The sequence below is a fragment of the Zonotrichia albicollis genome, chromosome Z, assembly GCF_047830755.1.
Source record: "Zonotrichia albicollis isolate bZonAlb1 chromosome Z, bZonAlb1.hap1, whole genome shotgun sequence".
Taxonomy (NCBI): Eukaryota; Metazoa; Chordata; class Aves; order Passeriformes; family Passerellidae; genus Zonotrichia; species Zonotrichia albicollis.
This window is the reverse complement of record NC_133860.1, coordinates 51,054,379-51,071,585: the sequence shown is the minus strand read 5'-3', so window position 1 is coordinate 51,071,585 and position 17,207 is coordinate 51,054,379. Positions and strand designations below refer to the sequence as shown.

Sequence of the window (17,207 nt, the reverse complement as noted above, 5' to 3'; positions counted from 1 at the left end):
TTATCACCCATCACAGGTGAGTCATCTCTGCAGTGTTAGACATAGGAAAACAATTCACAGAGTAGAACTAGAAGAAGTGAGATTCAATGCAAATTTTATAGACAACTCAGGAAAACTTTATTTGACAGTCTTAAGTACTGAATAAAGAAGTTTCACGCTCTGTTGTGAATACAAATAGTTAAAACATGTTATATTATGGAGAGGATGCAATGTACAGCACTTAATGAAAGATTCATTATGCATGATTGAAATACCATCTCTCAGAGTAGCCTGCTGAAATGTCCAGCACACAGCTAGGAAAGTCTATAACATGCTGGGTGAGAAATTGACTGATGGGTAGATGGGTACTAAATCACATCACATCAGGCTAGCAGACAGTTACCAGTAGGCTTCATGGGGCTTGGTTTTAGGGCCAGTGCTCTTTGATGTTTTTATTTGAAATTACCTGGACACAGAAATCAAAAGTCTGTTAAGTACTTTGCTGATGTTACCAAAGGAGGAAAAGCTGTGAACTTCCTCAGAGGTGGAGAGGCCTTACAGAGAGATATAGATAAAACTAGAGAGATGGGCAATCATCAGCTACATGAAGCTGAACAAGAGCAAGTGATGGATTTTCTACCTGTGATGGGGTAATCCAGGTTGTATGTACAAGCTGGGGGACAAGAGCCTGGAAAGCAGCCTCATGGAAAAACAAGAGGGAGTTTGGATTGATGGCAAGTTGAATATGAGCCAGCAGTGTCCTGCCAGCCAGGAAGGCAACTGGAGTGTTCTGGGGTGCCTCAGGCACAGCATCAGCAGCTGGGAAAGAGAAGTGATTGTCCCTCTTTGTGCTGGTGCAGCCTCACCTCAAGTTCTGTGCACAGCTCTGGGAGCTCAGCTCAAGGAGTGTGTCCAGAGGGAGGTGACCAAGGGGGTGCAAGATCTTCAGAGAGACTTACAATGAGTGGCTGATGTCACTTGTTGGGAAGGTCATTATCCCAATGCCAACACTGGGAAGAAAAGACCACATATTACACTTAGTCTGTGGAGGAATTCACTTTGATTATGAAATGTCTGTGATTTTTATACTTTGAAATCCTGCAATTTCATTTATTATTTTCATAAAAGCTTCAGAACTTGGAGGCAAACAATTTACTTGAAAATTTCTACTTAATGGAGTTTTAAACTAAACATTTAGCCCCTGCATTTCTTGAAAGGTTTGGAATTGTCAAAACACAAAGTTTCAAATCAAGAACAATGCAAACTCAGTCTGGTATATTTTTTTAAATCATGCTTTTAATTCAGCTTCTCAGCATCATAATGGCCCTCCTAAAGATTTTAAAATGTTCACAGCTGATTACACTATATATGTAAAAATAGTACTGCTTGTCTCATTAAACTACCATGATTTTCTACTTGGATATAAAACATAAAATATTAATTATCACTTCAGAAGGCACTTTCATCCCTCAATTTGAATGCTCAAGCTTAAGATTGCTACAAAAAGCTTGATGATACCTTTTCTACTAGTATCCACATCTGCCCTTTTGTTAGCACACATATATACAGTGGATGCACCATTTTCAGGTATTCTGCTCTGGTCAGATGGTAACAAGAGCTAGTCATTTTCTCTGACGTACCACTTCATCGCCTAAAGAGGAACTTCAGATTACTGGGGTATGGTGTCTATATCTAAATATCTCCTATGCTGATACATAAATAATATGGACACACACACAAAATAACCTATCTTCTTTGTCTGAGTGCTACATTCACATCCCTGATAGGTGGGACTGCTTGATACATAATGATATACAGATATGTGAATAGGGATGCTCCATAATAATTTCACTGCTAGTTCCACAAGGACAAGTAAAGCAGAAGAACATGAAATGAAAAAGGCTTGCATGTCTACAGGGAGACTCTAATTGGATTCAAGAATTTCAAATTCATCTCCAAATGCAGAAAAGCAAAGACTGACTCACAGGTCTTTCCACAGAGAATGAATATGTGAAATTAGCAGGAAAAATTCAGGTTATGTGGGTAGAAGAAATGCCATAAACCCAAATACATTTGTAGTGTAAAAAAGCAAGTAAAAGTAATGTATTTATATGGCTCCTAAGAGCTTCACAGTGCCTGAGAGAGGGTGAGGACCAGAACAGAGGAAGAGCAATTGCCACATACGCATCACTCCAGAAGCAGACAAACACTAAGTCATCTGAACACAGGCAGAGCTGGGTTAGTCCCAGGGGGACAGCAGCTTTTCATGATGTCACTCAAGAAATCAAAATATAAAACTGTGCATACCATGATAGTGTACATACATGTTCAGTCTGAAGGAAGTGTATAAAGTGTCTGTCACCATCTAGTTTTGTCCTCATCGCAGTGAGGACACAGGTAGAGTGCTGTAGGATTCCACTGGGATACACCAATCTTTACAGTCCCTTGCAGCATCAGCTATAGCAGTTTGAAGGCAAAGCAATCTCTGTGTTGTTATTTAGACGCATGATCTTGGATCTTGCTGTGTGCAACTCTGTTGGACAATCCACCGAAAAAAATACAACACAGGTTATTCAGGTTGTGGTCTACTCCTTGGACAACTCTGTGTTACTGATTAGTTCATATTAAAGGATGAAATCACTTGTAACACCGCTCAGTGATGTCATTAGTTCTTATGGGAATAAAAGTTGTAACAGCACCAGAAACACAAGTAAACAGAAGGAACAGAGCTCTCACAAAGGCTGTTTGCATAAGTGCAGAGAAGCATTCTTTCTGCAGCATGACAGTAAAGTACACCAATGATGACATTTGCCTTAGGAAGATCTAAAGCGAAAAAAGCCAGACTATCCACTTTACATGATGGCTCTCTGTAACAAAGAGGGCTTTCTGAAAACTTCAAAAGTCCATGCAGCCTTGGAAGTTTTGCCATGCACATGCCCCTACCAAGCAAGACTGCAGAGATCACAATGACTCTACAGAACCAGACAGATACATAATGACATGAGCAAAGCTATGATTAAATAGGAGGTACACCAATCAGTTTAAATATAGAATGGCTCTCACCCACATATATTAGCAAAACTAAATTCCCTGATTGATTCGAGTATTATTCATGAGAAACAGTATTTATTACAATTTATCAAGCTTTTGTGTGAACTTCGGGAAGCATAGCTGAATAGCCCAGATTTAAAAACGATGATGAATTATGATCAACTCATTATCAGTGCTTAAAATTTACCTTTCCAATACCATTCCAATACTTTCTTCATTTAAATCTTCAACGCTTCAAAGAAATTAAATAAAAGACCTTAAAATTAATATAAATATATATATTTACAGATATATATACATATATAATATAACTATACATATACATCTTTCTCCTACCACTCATCAAAAAAAGACTGAGGAGCAAACAAAGAATTTGAAGGTGACCAAAATTCATGGCACATGGCTGTGATGAAGTGCATTGCTTTACTGGAAGTATCTGGAAAGATAACCCTCCAGAAGCCAGGGGGCATCTTATTCTTGACTCTTCAGAGGGATCCAGCAGAATCCAGACGCAGAATCCAGCGTCTTCCCACACTCACCTAAAATATTTCAGTTTCTACAATGAGCTTCGCCTGTTGAGTGTGGATTATAGTCATCAGATTTTCCAGTCCCACTGATTACTTGATCAACAGCAAAACCAAAGTTTTCATGTCAAGGAGAAGTCACAAGTCTATCTTTGTTCTGCAAAGTGAGGTTTTAAAACCAGGTATTTCAAACCACTGACAATAAACAGGTATGGCAGTAGCATTACCCACTAGCACTGCACACTGGGGTAAATTAGCAAGTTGGATCTAGGCAGTATGTATCTTCAGCAAGACCAGCATCAGCCAAGATCATACACCACTCTAGTCATTGGGTTCTGGTTGCATGGTAGCAATGGCTCAGATCAGAAAATACAGAAAAAATACAAAGCAAAAAAAGCAGAATAAATAGACATTTGCCATCAGGGATACGTTTACAACAGCTACCCTCTTTGGCATACCCAGAGATCACGAATTCACAGTTTCCTCATGAGTTTACAGCTGCTTTTCCACTATCACATCTTTTGCACACTGGTGAGACAAAAGTGCTGCAAAGCAGGGAGAGGAATTCTGAGCAAAGCTTGCACTGCCAGTGCAGACCCCTTCGTTACTACAATGATTCACTGTCTAGCTTATGTCTGGGTGCACAAAAAGAAAGTGGTTAAGGATCCTTCACTTCTTAGTGAAGGCCATCTACGGCAGACATCAAAACTCATGATGGAGCACAGAAGTGGTTCATCACCAGCCTCCTGGTTTGAGTTATTCAAACCTTGGAGATGTGAGCAATCAGGGCTGCAGCAGGGTATCCAGTAGCTCAGATTTCCAGAAGATGACACTCCTAGATGGCAATTCAGCAGTGCCACCCGGATCACCAGAGATCACAGGGAGTGTTTCAGGAGTTCCATCCTCGTCTCTTTAAAGTCCCGTGTTTTCTGTGTCTCAAAAAAGACAATCTAGTTCTTTAAAATGAGATAAAGGTAAAGAAACCTGCTCTGCCACATCCATTAATTTATTACATCATTTCTTAAAATGCCCTCTTGATTCATAAATTCACATGATTTCTTTTCTGTGTGGATGATGTTACTTTTCTTCTGGCATCTTCCACCACCTTGCCTGCAAAGGAAGTTAGTAGTAGTCAATCAATTTACTAAATTTAAAACTCAAGTCAACCCATCAGCTGAACAGAGAGCTCTTCACAACTGTCTGAAAAAAAAAACTTTAAATATTCACATGACATAGAAAAACCTATCTAAAACTGGAATATTTCCTGCAATTTTCACAAGCTTTTTGCACTGTGTGACTTTCCAATATAGACAGTGCCTCAGAAGTTCAGGTCAGCTGCTACTTCACTCTGTCTGAAAGAAAGCAAGAGGGAGGGGCACAATCACACACTGTCAAAGATCTAGAACACATTTCAAACTGGAACAGCTCTCAAAGGAGGTAAACTTGAAGAAGACAAAATGGCTCAGAGGAATTACTGATGGTTCTTTGCAGTACCTGTCATTTGTCTGCTGTTATGTGTGTTTCCCCCTCAAAACTCTTAAGTCTTAAAACCATGTAGTTATAACGAAACCCTAGGTTTTGCTCTTGCAATACTAATTTTAAAACACCTGGGTTCTGTAATTTCTCCTTAATTTTTGGGATTATATGCTGCTAAAACACTGTTATTAATAATAATAATGAAAATCTTGGATAAAAATTATTTCTGAATGCTCAAGATAAATGAGCAAAAATACGCAGATCAGCAGAATTTAGTCTGCAGAATGATTTTTGGTGCTCAGTAAAGGCATATACCACATGCATTAGTGAATGTTTCATACTAAGAACAAGGTCACTTCCATTGTACATTTGTATAAAGTCTCCTTTGCAAACAAAATACTGGGAAAATTTTTGTAAATCTTGACTATGCACTGCTTGCTTGCAAAACCTGTGATAATACATAAATGCTTTCTGCTTTCCTTAAATGATTTATATATCTTTTAAAATATTACATTAAAGAATTAAGAGCTACACTACATTGTTTTATTATTTAGAGCAATAGTTAATGCCAGGACTCTTGCTGTTTAAAAACAAATAAGGTACCAAAACAAACCCAACCTTTTCCAGCCTGCTAACCAAACACATTACTTCAGTAGAGCCAAGGACTCACAATAATAAAAACAATAAATTAATTGCTTAAGTCTCAGTTCCTTGATCACCCTGACCTGCTGCAGAGGAAACTAAGCCCACAAACCCTACCAGAAATTCCTCAGATATAGAAGAATGGCACAGAAAATGAGCAAAAAGTCACTTTTCCTGCCCTCCTGGTCACTTTGCAGCAGAGATGTGGGAAAAGAAATGGTTGCAGAAGAGGGCACTGCAGAGCTTTGCTTGTTGGCTCAGGCTCAGGAGGGCTGTGGCAGGAAACCAAAGTATCTGTAAACATACTTTATCTTTTCCTCCTGCCACTTCCACTCTTCCCTGGGACTTTCTGTCAAACTTAGGTTCCTCTGTGATATGATAGAACAGAATTCCTATACCTTTCTCTCAAGTCTTCTCTGTAGCTTAGCACAGGCACCAGAAATCATTACTACTTTCTTCTTCAATGTATAGCAAGAAACCTCAAAAGCAAAAACAGAGCAACAGCATTTTAAAGCACTCTCATCTCTGACCTGGGAATACTAAGGAGCAAGCTGGCATTATCTTGTCCATATTTGTTAATGCTTCTAAAGCCTCAATATTTCACATCTTAAACCTATAACCACAGACCCAGTCACTTTCAAGGAACATACCAAACACCTGATGACTTCTGATAGTGATACAGCCATGGGGTGCTGTGGTACCATGACTACATTCATGACCTTGCAATAGAGAATAGGAGAAAAAAAATCCCATTCTCTTCTGTTAAGTCCTCAGTGTCGTGTTAATAAAATTACTAAAACACAGCATACAAAGATAACACCTGATCCCACTCTCCCCACTTACTGCAGCTCCCTGCTACCTGCTCCATCACATGCTCCAAAGGGCTTCCAAGAGCCCTAAACTCCTATCCCAGAGCCCTCTGGCTCAGCCATCCAGAAGGCTGTGACTTATACTCCTGATCTGATCTGATCTTCATTCTTTAACAAACAGCTCATTTGACATCCACGGCTTCTCCCTCAGCTGCTTAATTTACCTTCCCAACTTTAATTTTACTGCAAGAAAATTAATATAGCATTTAAAGGAAATGCAATTTACTGTAACAATATTTTCCAAAGGTTTTAAAGAAATATCAGGACGAAATCAGGGGAAAAAAAGTCTACAGCAGTCAATCTGTTTACAGATCAAGAAGTTTCCCTAAGCACACATATAGCTAATCTGCAAACAGAAATGAGAAAAATATGGAACTAGAATAGACTGTTTTATTGCAGCTTCATTAAATTTTCAAATCTCTCTTGCTCCAATGTGCTGTGGAAGAAAAGAGAGAAAGAGTCTTTTACAAAGAGCAAGATATAACAGCACCATATCTGTATGTCTCTAGAGAAGCTTTCAAAGCTGCTCAGGAAGACAGCCTGCATTTTATAAAAGTTGCTAGAAATCTCATATAGCTGATTTAAATACATAATTTGGGAAGTGGTCTTGTTCTTAAGATGAGAAGGGTAAATGAGCAATTATCCTATCAGCCCAAAAGACATAAGTGTAAGGTCAGCCACTGGGCATCACGTAAATTTTCTCGTATAGTCTGGCAGACATTTTCAAATAGAAGTCCGTCCAAACTTCAACTTGTTTTTATCTCAAAAACTTATTTTTATTATTAGAATAGACTCTGCAGTGGAACCAGCAAGCTCCAGTCAGAAGCTCAACCCAAGCATGCTCATCTCCTTTCTTGGCTAATACATTCAGGCTGTGCATCAAGAAACAAGACAGCCAAAGCCCAGCTCTGCCCTCGAGACTCTCTGGGCCTCAAGAGCCACAACTGCACACATGTCCAGAGACTTATGTTCTTCTGTCAAACAAGATCATATGTGGTTTAGTCACTTAACAGCACAGAGCAGAAGGACAGCTCCTTTTTTGCAGATATACTGAAACTCACCTCAAGAGTCTGCAACAATGCTTTCTCTTGTTGAAGTACAAGGGTCATTCCCCTCCTTATGGTTATGGACAAGGAAGACACACTGGAACAACCTTGCCTTTCATCTCAAAAAGCTATACATCTGCATAGCCAGTATGTGTCAGTGCACTTTGCAGCCCAGCCGGGTACTGGAGTCACCGGGAGCCCCTGGGGCCGCAGCTCGAGCTCGCTGGCCCAGAGCTGGGAGCTCGGAGCTCGGCTCTGCCCGCCAGGGCTGGGGCTGCACCGCACTGCTCCAATGAGTCACCGACCTGATGCAGCGACTTGGCTGATCTAGCAGAAACCTAGCAGAACCTTTGGCAGCCAGCGCTGGGGAAACTTTCCACACACAAAATATAAAGGCTCTGTCAGTCTACTCAGAACAGCAAACTCTCCCTAGGGAAAGAAAAAAGCACTAAGTCATGGAAAGCTTATTTTTCAGTGGCTGTCCAGCAGTTCTTGTTAAAAGACTATCCTGAAATCAGAGCAGCAGAGGACAATTGCCTCTTCCTTATTCTTTCTCCCTGTGAGACAGGAAATCTGTAACAGCTGGGGTTGTCATCTTAGAAACAATGTTACCTTTTCCCCTCGTTAGTGACATTTGATTCCGCCTATACTGACAGACGCCATTAAATTCATGCTGACCTCGTTAACCCATTGGTGATACTTAAGCTGTATTGTGCTTTGGGAACAGTTGTCTTTGCTCCTGGGCTGGAACAGTATACGTTATCACTGTGTCCAGATCAGGAACAGGAATCCTGCAGCTAGCAGGCTAATGAAGCAGGAAACAGCAAGTGCTAGCTTCCTTCAGGAACATCTGCCATTCCTTCTCCCTCCAGTCAGTCACCACCCGTACATACCAGAGCAGACAGTGCACCTCTGCTCAGTTTTCAAGGATCCCTGTTGTGGACCTCTCCAGTCTTTCATCCTCACTCATCTTCCTTTCTAGTATTTTACTTCTGCCCAAGTCTACTGTTAAATAAAAAAATAGGATACTTTCCAGAAGCTGTAGAGCTTTTGTTATTCTATTTCAAGTGTTACAGATTTTTGGCTATAAAAGAGCAGCCTTCCTAAAACATGCCAGTTCAGGCCTTTGAAAAGTCACAAGTCCAAAACCACCCTGACTTACATATTCTGAATGATAATATTATAAAACAAACAAAAAAAACCTTATCATTCTTTTGGTATTTTATATGTTTTGATGTCATACATATTTTTGGCTCCTACTCTCTCTAGCAAGAAAATTCCATTGCTACCATGCAAAACTTAACTTTTGTTCCTGTATGCCTTTTTTTGCAGCATCTTACACAGGTGAAACAAAACAGAAAGAGTCTAATAGAGGAAAAAAATATTTTTTTCTGCATTGAAAAGCTAAAGATTTATATAATTTACCTAAGATTCCCTCAGCTTTCAGCTGAGACAATTACACCTTCCCATGCTTCAAAAATTCATATTTTACCTATTTATACTTTTGACAGTCTAGAAGAAAGGTATATTATGTTTACAACTTGCAGCAGTCACATCCACTTCCGAGAGTGGTGAATTCGTCTCATATTTGGCAATACGTTTTTCAGCAATTTTGTGAGAAAGGAAGATTCCCTGCCAGCCTCAGAATACTGTGTGCATATTTAAAACCCAAATCTAGAGTACAAATAATAACATAAGATCCAACCACTCTTCCTGAAAGACAAACTTCCATTTGTTAATACTAGAGAAAGGCTCCTTGGATGATGGAGTCTAGCCAGTAAATGTGCACTCATGGTTATTGTGCACATCAAGGCACATTTCCACATTCAAACGTTCTGATTCCTAAAAATGTTTGCATTTGGTTAGAACATTCTTCATGCCTCAGATCTGTTTTAAAAGTTCTTAATTCCTTTCATAACAGTAGAAAATAAAACTAAATTCCATCCATTCCTGACCAGTGCAAGAAATGGGATGAAGCAACCAACAGTTTTAGCTAACTGCGTTTGGATGACAAAGATAACATTCCCAGGGGAAAAAAAATTATATAGTGAAACAGTAGAGAAAAATACACTAGTTGGTTGTCTCTCATGCTTTAGCCAGTTCTGTGCACACACTTTCATTGCAGTGGAAGGATAGGCCTTAGTCTGGTGCCCTCAATTCCCTTTTCAAAAAAACCCAGTTAAGTTGAAAAGCTGTTCCTCTACAAGCAGAAAGAAACCCATCCATTGCAGAGTTATACTTGTAAAATTGCAGCATTTCCAATTCAGCCCTTAGATTACGATGCCATAACTTTCCAAGGCAGACAAGCTCTAAGTGACTCATCTGGAAAGGCAAACACCATTTATTTTTGACATTTATACCTTATGAATTATTAATTGGTTTTCTGCATCTAGATTGATTTTGCATGAAAAGGAATTTCTGGCACAGACCTTAAAGCTGAAAAGTGTACAGATTGGAAAAGAACTCGGCAGTAATATCTATCTGCCTAAGTGTTGCTTAAAAGAGCAAATCCTGTTAGTCTACTGAAAGTCATAAAAGACTAAATGAACATTTGCAGGAAAATTTTCTTTCTAGAGAAAAAAAAACCCCAGTTTTTATCTCTAACGAAACTTTTTCTCCTTCCAACCTGTTTCCTGCACTCTTTCGCAAAGACGCAGAACAAAGTGATGTCTAGTGCTTAATGGCACTTTAAACTGAAAGACAAACAGTATCTCTGGTGTTTCTGCACAACAGCCACTGAATTTCATATCCCAAAGGTGAAAAACAAGCTCTATATCAAAATGTTTAGATAAACTCTTCACATGCAAAGACGTTTTGCAGCCAATAGAAACTGGAAATTAGGCAATCAAAAAGAGTAACAATTGATGTATAAATAACACAAGTTATTAAAAACATCAAACTCAAATCCACAAGAAATATGATGGAGGCATAGGGGAATATAAATATTTTAACAGTCTGCTGCCATATAATTGTGGAGGAAAAGGCAGGGAAAACCAGTAATTTTTCTCTACTTTAAAATTTCTGCTTACAAAGAATTCAGCATAGCAACCCCTTTTGACAGTGATAACAAATCCAAGGAACACAAGACCAAAACACAGCCTGATGAAAATCACATAAATGCTGACAAGGATCTCAGCTAGTGGGACCTATCTACTCTGAAAGAGATATGCATTCAATTCTCCAGCCTTCCTCTAGTAAGAGGTGCAATAGCCAAATGAGAATTTCTTGTTCTTTCAGAAGGTCCTCTGGCATCACACCAAACCACAAGGTTATACTGCTGCTGCCTCAGCAGCACCTTTGCTGGGATCAAATAACACTCCCTTTCTGTGGAGAAACGATGATGGGAAAAGAAGGTGAGCGCAAACTGCTGCACTCAGTGTGAACCATATGACGCTGCAACAACTACGTCAGTCCAATTTCAGTCTACAGAATAAAAAAAAAATTAAATATGTTTATTTATAAAGATACGTCCTCCATCACGGACACAGGAACATCAAGTGCAAATACATACCCACAGATCATTCTCTACAGGTCCATCACAGTGATTTCCATCTACAGACAAACTGAAAATATGCTGAACTTCAAACAACCACTTATAATTTTCAATTTTCTACCATGCAGGTCTGTAGAGCCTCCGTAAAGGGAAATTTTATGAAAAATGTAAGCACAGTAAATAGCAATTTTTTTTTTCTCTGCTTGGGGAGGGAAAAAAATAATTAGTTTTAACTTCTGGCACTTCTATGACAGATTGGATGGATTCCTGTGATGTGCTATAACCTCAGATTATAAAAACACTACTATTTTGTCTCCAAGATTAAGTGCAGGATTAGATAAGCACTGAAAGCAAGGTAATTGTGCTGTGGCAAACATCATTGCAATAAAGCCACGCTGTAGCTCAATTTTCCTTCGTCTGATTATCTACATATACTTAAGAAAGGATAAGTACCACCACTGTCCATCAGGAGCCACTGCCTGAGAAGAGAATCAGAGCCACAGAAGTTTCTGGAAAGCAGCAGAAGGAAGACCTTTTAGTTCTAAGGTAAGAGGTTTGGAGGATGTTTTGGCTGTCCCTGAACATACCACAGACTTTCACTGGTAAGAGGGCCGTGAGTCAGAGCACATCCCACTAAATGCTGCCCATACAGCTTCTCTTCACATGTTCTCACAGAGCAGCAGGCCCACAAAGCAGATTTTCAACTCCGTCCCTCTTGTCGAGCTTTTAAAAGCCAAAGACTTCACTGGTACACTACTGGGTCATGAGAGTCAATGTTCCAGCTCCTCAAGTCTCCATCCTTCACAAGAACCATGTCAGACCAACCCAGCACCTCCCTTCCATTTGCAATTAGGAGCTATGTAAAAGTACAGAATTTTCTGCACAGTAACCTCTGCAAAATCTTCTTCAAATAGAATTGGTTATGCTGCTCCAGCACTTTATGCAGCATGCTATCAATCAGTATGCTAGTCATGAGGACACATTTAAAACTCAAAGACAGTTTTGCATGAGTGACCAAGAGCGTCCAGTTCTTCCTGGCTATGCAATAATTCCAGTTAAGATGAGAGTCAAGATATGAAACAAAAATTTGGTGCATGCTGTGTTTTGAACACAGCATCTATGGGTATTCTTTGCCTCCAGACATTGCTGGGAGAAAACTTAGAGATGGGTATCATTTAGTGCTCCAACTTTTATATACATATATAAAAATGGAAAGTGTATTCATCAGTTGGAAAGTTACTACAGGAACTTTCCAGATGTTTGAGAAATCTTAAAAAAAAAAAAAAGCCATGATCTTTTTAGTACAAAAAGCAGCCACTCCTCCAATCCGATTTAGAAATAGGGTTTAAAACTGGCGCAGACTGTTTAAGCCATCAGCAACTCAGAAGGGTTACACAGTATCCAACTAAAGAGCAATTTAGATTAAAGTCAATTTTCACCCTTTCAGTTATGTAATATCAATAAAAGGACGCATGGGAATGATGCCAAATGTGAATAATGTATCTGGCAATCAGCTAGAGTGCACAAAGAGCAGGAATTTCCCTACCGGCTGCGGAAATAATCCCCTCTACAGCTAAGTATTGTTTTCTAAAAATAGTCTTTATTTCCAGATCAAAATTTTGCTCCCTTTCCTTAATCCCAAAAGGTAGTGCTCCACACTGAGAGAGGCCAACAGACTGCCAGCGGTGCCTGCCTCTCGAGCAGAGGTTTCTAGCAGCCTGTCTAGGCTCTATCCTCAGAGCCACACCACCCTGCAAACCACCCTTGTTCTACTGTCCACAGACTGCTCACAAGTTTCCACACTACATGAGAAGGGAGATCATTAAGTTCCACAAAAGCAACACACGGTGCAGCGTTTGCACTAAGAAAAATATAACGGTGCCCAGCTTTCCAGGCCAATTCCCACATGTACCTTTGCATGCGAGGAAACATGGAAGGAGAAAAGCAGACCCACTGCTACAGATTCAACCACAGTCAGCTGGAAAAGACAGGTTATGTACTATCACTGGAAAAGCTAACACAGCTGCCACAGAACACTGCAGGACAGTCAGGAACATGCTATGAATACAAAGTGTGCCAGCGATTAAGGAAAATATTAATATCAACAGAGAACAGCAAAAATTGGTTAGTTGCAGTTTGTTTAGTAAGTGGACTGAGTCATACAATACAGAGAAAAACATTTTACATACTTCTGACTAAGGAATTAAAAAAAACATTCTGGCAGATGAACCCAAATATTCTCTTTTTCACAAGAGAACCTGTGTAGACAGGCTCTGAATTAGCACAGAAGCCCTAGGAAGACCACAGAACTTTGTGGACAACAGCATAGCGAGGCAGGAGTCTCATCTGCTTCTTATTAACCCGCAGAGTCATTCTCTTGCTGCGCCATTCACAGGTTGCCTTGTTAAAGACAGAAGCATAGTACTTTCCACCTAAAGTAATGGCATCTAACAATCTACTGACAATGATGAATGGAGTGGAAGTCATTTCTTCAAATGTTTCTTCCAATATCAAACATTTTTCTCTCATTTTTTCAAACATATACATAGAAATGTGTAAATTGGGTTATTTGGTCTGGGTATTGAGACAAAGTTAATCACGAAAGCAGAATACAATGGTAGAAAATAAACCATACTGCAGGCTTTTGGTTCAAATCACCACATTAATATTTAAATACTATTTAAATGTCAGTCACATTTATTCAGTTGTTTCAAAAGGAACATCAGACGTGGCCACTCCCAGAATTTATGTTAATCTCTTTCCCTAAGAAATTATTACTTTCTGAAAGCTGTTTTGACTGTGCCTCACAAGAGCCATATTATGCAATGAATGCAGTCATGCGGAAACAAAGCTCACGCTATTTTAAAACAAATGTGTTTAAATGCCCCAGACTGTCAAATCTGTATCACCCAAAGTGACTATAGTAGTTTTATAACTGTACATAAATGTGGAGGAAGCCATATTCTGTCAGTCACACAGGCACAACACTACTGGCAAAGGAGTCTGAATGCCTAAAGAAAAAAGGACCATTTGGTGGCACAGCACTTTGTTGCCCATTTCTGGAAAAACACGTTTCAGCTCTTCCCAGCTTCAGGATGTATGACAGATCTGCAGCACCATGTTAACATTCAAATGTGGTAATTTCTCCTTCTTAGGTGCTCTGTGGATATTAGAAGTAAATGAACAAGCTAACCTGCTCCACATGGTCAGTCTAACATCTGTAATAATGCAATTCTGTATTAATATCAGGGCTTCCAGACTCACCCTGCTTTTACAAACTCAGGAAGATTTCTCTAAACTTTATTTATCTGCTGCACAGAGGTAAACCCATTAGTTTTTCTGAAAGGCAAAAGGGTGAACACTTGACTCATTCCAGAAGGTGCAAAGTGTCCTCCTGCTCATCAATGTCTCACTGCTGCTGCAGGTGTTCCATGAAAGTTGACAGGCATTAAGTTCTTCAGCACAACTGCTAAACTGGCAGTACTTCATGCAGGTTAGCTTGACATTTCACAAGTCAAAAAACAATAAACGAAATTAAATGAAGTTTTTGCATTGTATAAAACAATCTAGATGTGCTCTTGATATGACTTAGGATTCTGTTAAACAGCACATCATATAAATAAACACGAGTAAGAACCAAATTAATAATTTAGAACTTTTAAATACTTCCTATTTGTCTGTTCCTATCTGGAAAGCTTCATTCATGCCAGCAATGTCAATCTGTATTTCACCTGGTGTTTAACCGCTAGTCAAAAGGATTACTCCCTGGAGCAAGGTCAGCACAACTATGTCGCAGATTTCTCACTCACAATGCACACAATCCAATAAGCAGATCACTCTACAACATACTTGTGAGTCATTCTCATACATGAATGTGTCTTCATGGCCTGCATGAAAACAAACTGCGAAGGTCAAGGCTGGGGCCAAAAATCCCTGGGTCATCAGAAGTCAGGCTGCTAAATCCAGCATCAGAGACTTAAATGTTTTTGTTCCAGACAGCTAAAATCTTCCTTCCTTCTAAATGACAGTACTGCTGACAATCAGTGTGAGAGTGTCATCTGAAGGACAAAACAGCAGGCACAGACCCTTCACACCATGCTCCCTCAAAAAAAGATGTTTACCTCTGCTGCTGCAGATGAATTCTCATTAGCTTACAAAAATGGAGAACTGAAATTTCTAATACTAAAAAGTGAACTTCATTTGCCTGCTTCTTAAAACATGGACAGCAGAAACACTGAAATTCTTATTTTTAGTATCAGAAAATAAGAATTGCCATAATGATGATTCCTAGGCTGCTCATAGCACCAAGGGCAGCAGGGGAAGAAACAACAAAGTAAGCAGCAGCAGATGGGCACTGCTGGATGGGCTCAGCACCCTTACCTGCTCCTTATGCCATCTGTTTTGAGCGCAGACGTTTTCTTGCAAGGCTTATTTTACCAATGATGCAGAACAATGTGGCATGAAAGATGAGACACAGTGTTATTCAATGTCTTCATGCACCCACGCAGGACTTGGTATAAAACCATTGCATTCAGAGTTATAGTGTGTACTGGTGCAGCTACAAGGCATGGAAAATCAGAATTTGGACAAATATTTGGATTAAGGATCATTTTTCAGGGAGTATTTCCCCATAGTGCGCAAGAGATGAGATGCATGAGAAGGGGAAACACATGGATGTTGAAAAGTCAAAAAGTGGAATGCATCTTGTGTGCCTGGATCTACAGATTGCTCACAGTGACCAAGACTCCTAGCTGAAGATGCCTGCAATGGCAAGCAATTGGAAATAACTGGAGATTTAGTATTTAGTTACAAACAAAACAAAACTTAAAAAACAACTAAACAAAACAAAAACACACAAACAAACAACAACAACCAAAAAACCTCCAAAACACACAGACACACACGAAAATCCATAAAAACCCCAAAATCACAAAAAAAACCCAACCACACTGCACAGGTCTTGGTGTCAACTCTCTAGATCTAAATTAATTCCTCTTACTTACATGAAATCATTTTAGATTTAGCCCTAAAGCCCTAAGTCAGAATTTGTACCCTCGCAGACTCTAACACACAGATTTTGTATTATGAAACAACTCAACTACTGGTGAAACACTCACCCTGACCTTCCTGCAATATCACACCATGCCTAAAGCAACAGAACCAAACCTCATTACTCGGATTTCAGCTGCGGTCTAGACCCACGAAACAAAAAGGTCATGTTTATTGCCGTTTTCCCAAAGTCAGGCTAAAACAAACAGCGCCTATGGAACACGGCGCACAGACCTCGGCAGGGAAGGTCCGACCCGGGGCGGTACTTGCGGCAGCGGCTGCCCCGCGGCTCCCAGCGCGGCGGTCAGGACACCCCGGGAGCCGCTGCCCGCTGCCGCAACGCGCCCCGAGCCCGGTGCGGGGAGGCGCGGCGAGCCCGGCCCTCGGCAGATGGACACCCCTGCAGACCCCCGCCCTCCGCGCACATCCATCCCTGCGCGCACCCGGCCAGACACACGGCCCCCCGCACGCCCGCTCATCACGCACGGCCGGGCACAGCATCCGCGCAGACCCACTCGCCCCGCTCTCACTCGAGTGGAGACCCGCGCACGAACCCGTGCATGCCCACGCACACGCCGGCCGCAGCCGAGCGCGCTCCACGCGTGGGGAGAGCGCTCGGTACCTGCGTGGCTTTGTGGAACTGCTTCTTCAGCCCGGCCACAGACATGGCGAGGGCAGCGCGGAGCAGCCGAGCGGAGCGGAGCGGAGCCGAGCGGAGCCGAGCCGAGCCGAGCGGAGCGGAGCGGAGCGGAGCCGAGTCGAGTCGAGTCGAGTCGAGCCGAGCCGAGCCGAGCCGAGCCGAGCCGAGCCGCCGGGGCGCTCTGCCTGGCCGCACGGCACCGCGCCCGGCGCAGGCTGTCAGACGGCGGCGGCGGCGCGGGAGCGCTGTGACGTCAGGGCGGGACGCGCCGCCCCCGCCCCGCAGGTGCGCCCGCTGAGGCCGCCGCGGGGTTCCGGGCCCGCCGCAGCGCCACCGCCGCCGCCTCACGGCCGCCGGCTCGGGACCCGCACCCGCCTCCGCCTGTGGCCGACGGCGCTCGCACACGCGCGGACAGAGCGCTCGTCCGGCGCGGACACC

The 17,207-nt window shown here is 41.5% G+C and overlaps 1 protein-coding gene across 2 annotated transcripts in view; it reads right to left on the bottom strand.

The window, feature by feature from the left end:
- The window catches only part of SH3GL2 (SH3 domain containing GRB2 like 2, endophilin A1), an 89,463-nt gene extending 72,572 nt beyond the window's left edge, over positions 1–16,891 (bottom strand). Inside the window, exon 1 of one of the 2 annotated variants that reach the window (XM_074532371.1) lies at positions 16,752–16,891. In XM_074532371.1, the coding sequence (XP_074388472.1) occupies positions 16,752–16,796 (45 nt within the window). In that variant the 5' untranslated portion in view covers positions 16,797–16,891. Of the gene's footprint in view, positions 1–2,303; positions 2,376–16,751 lie in introns of those variants that run through there. The other variant, XM_074532370.1, reaches the window with a different exon arrangement.
- Positions 16,892–17,207: the final 316 nt, after the last annotated feature.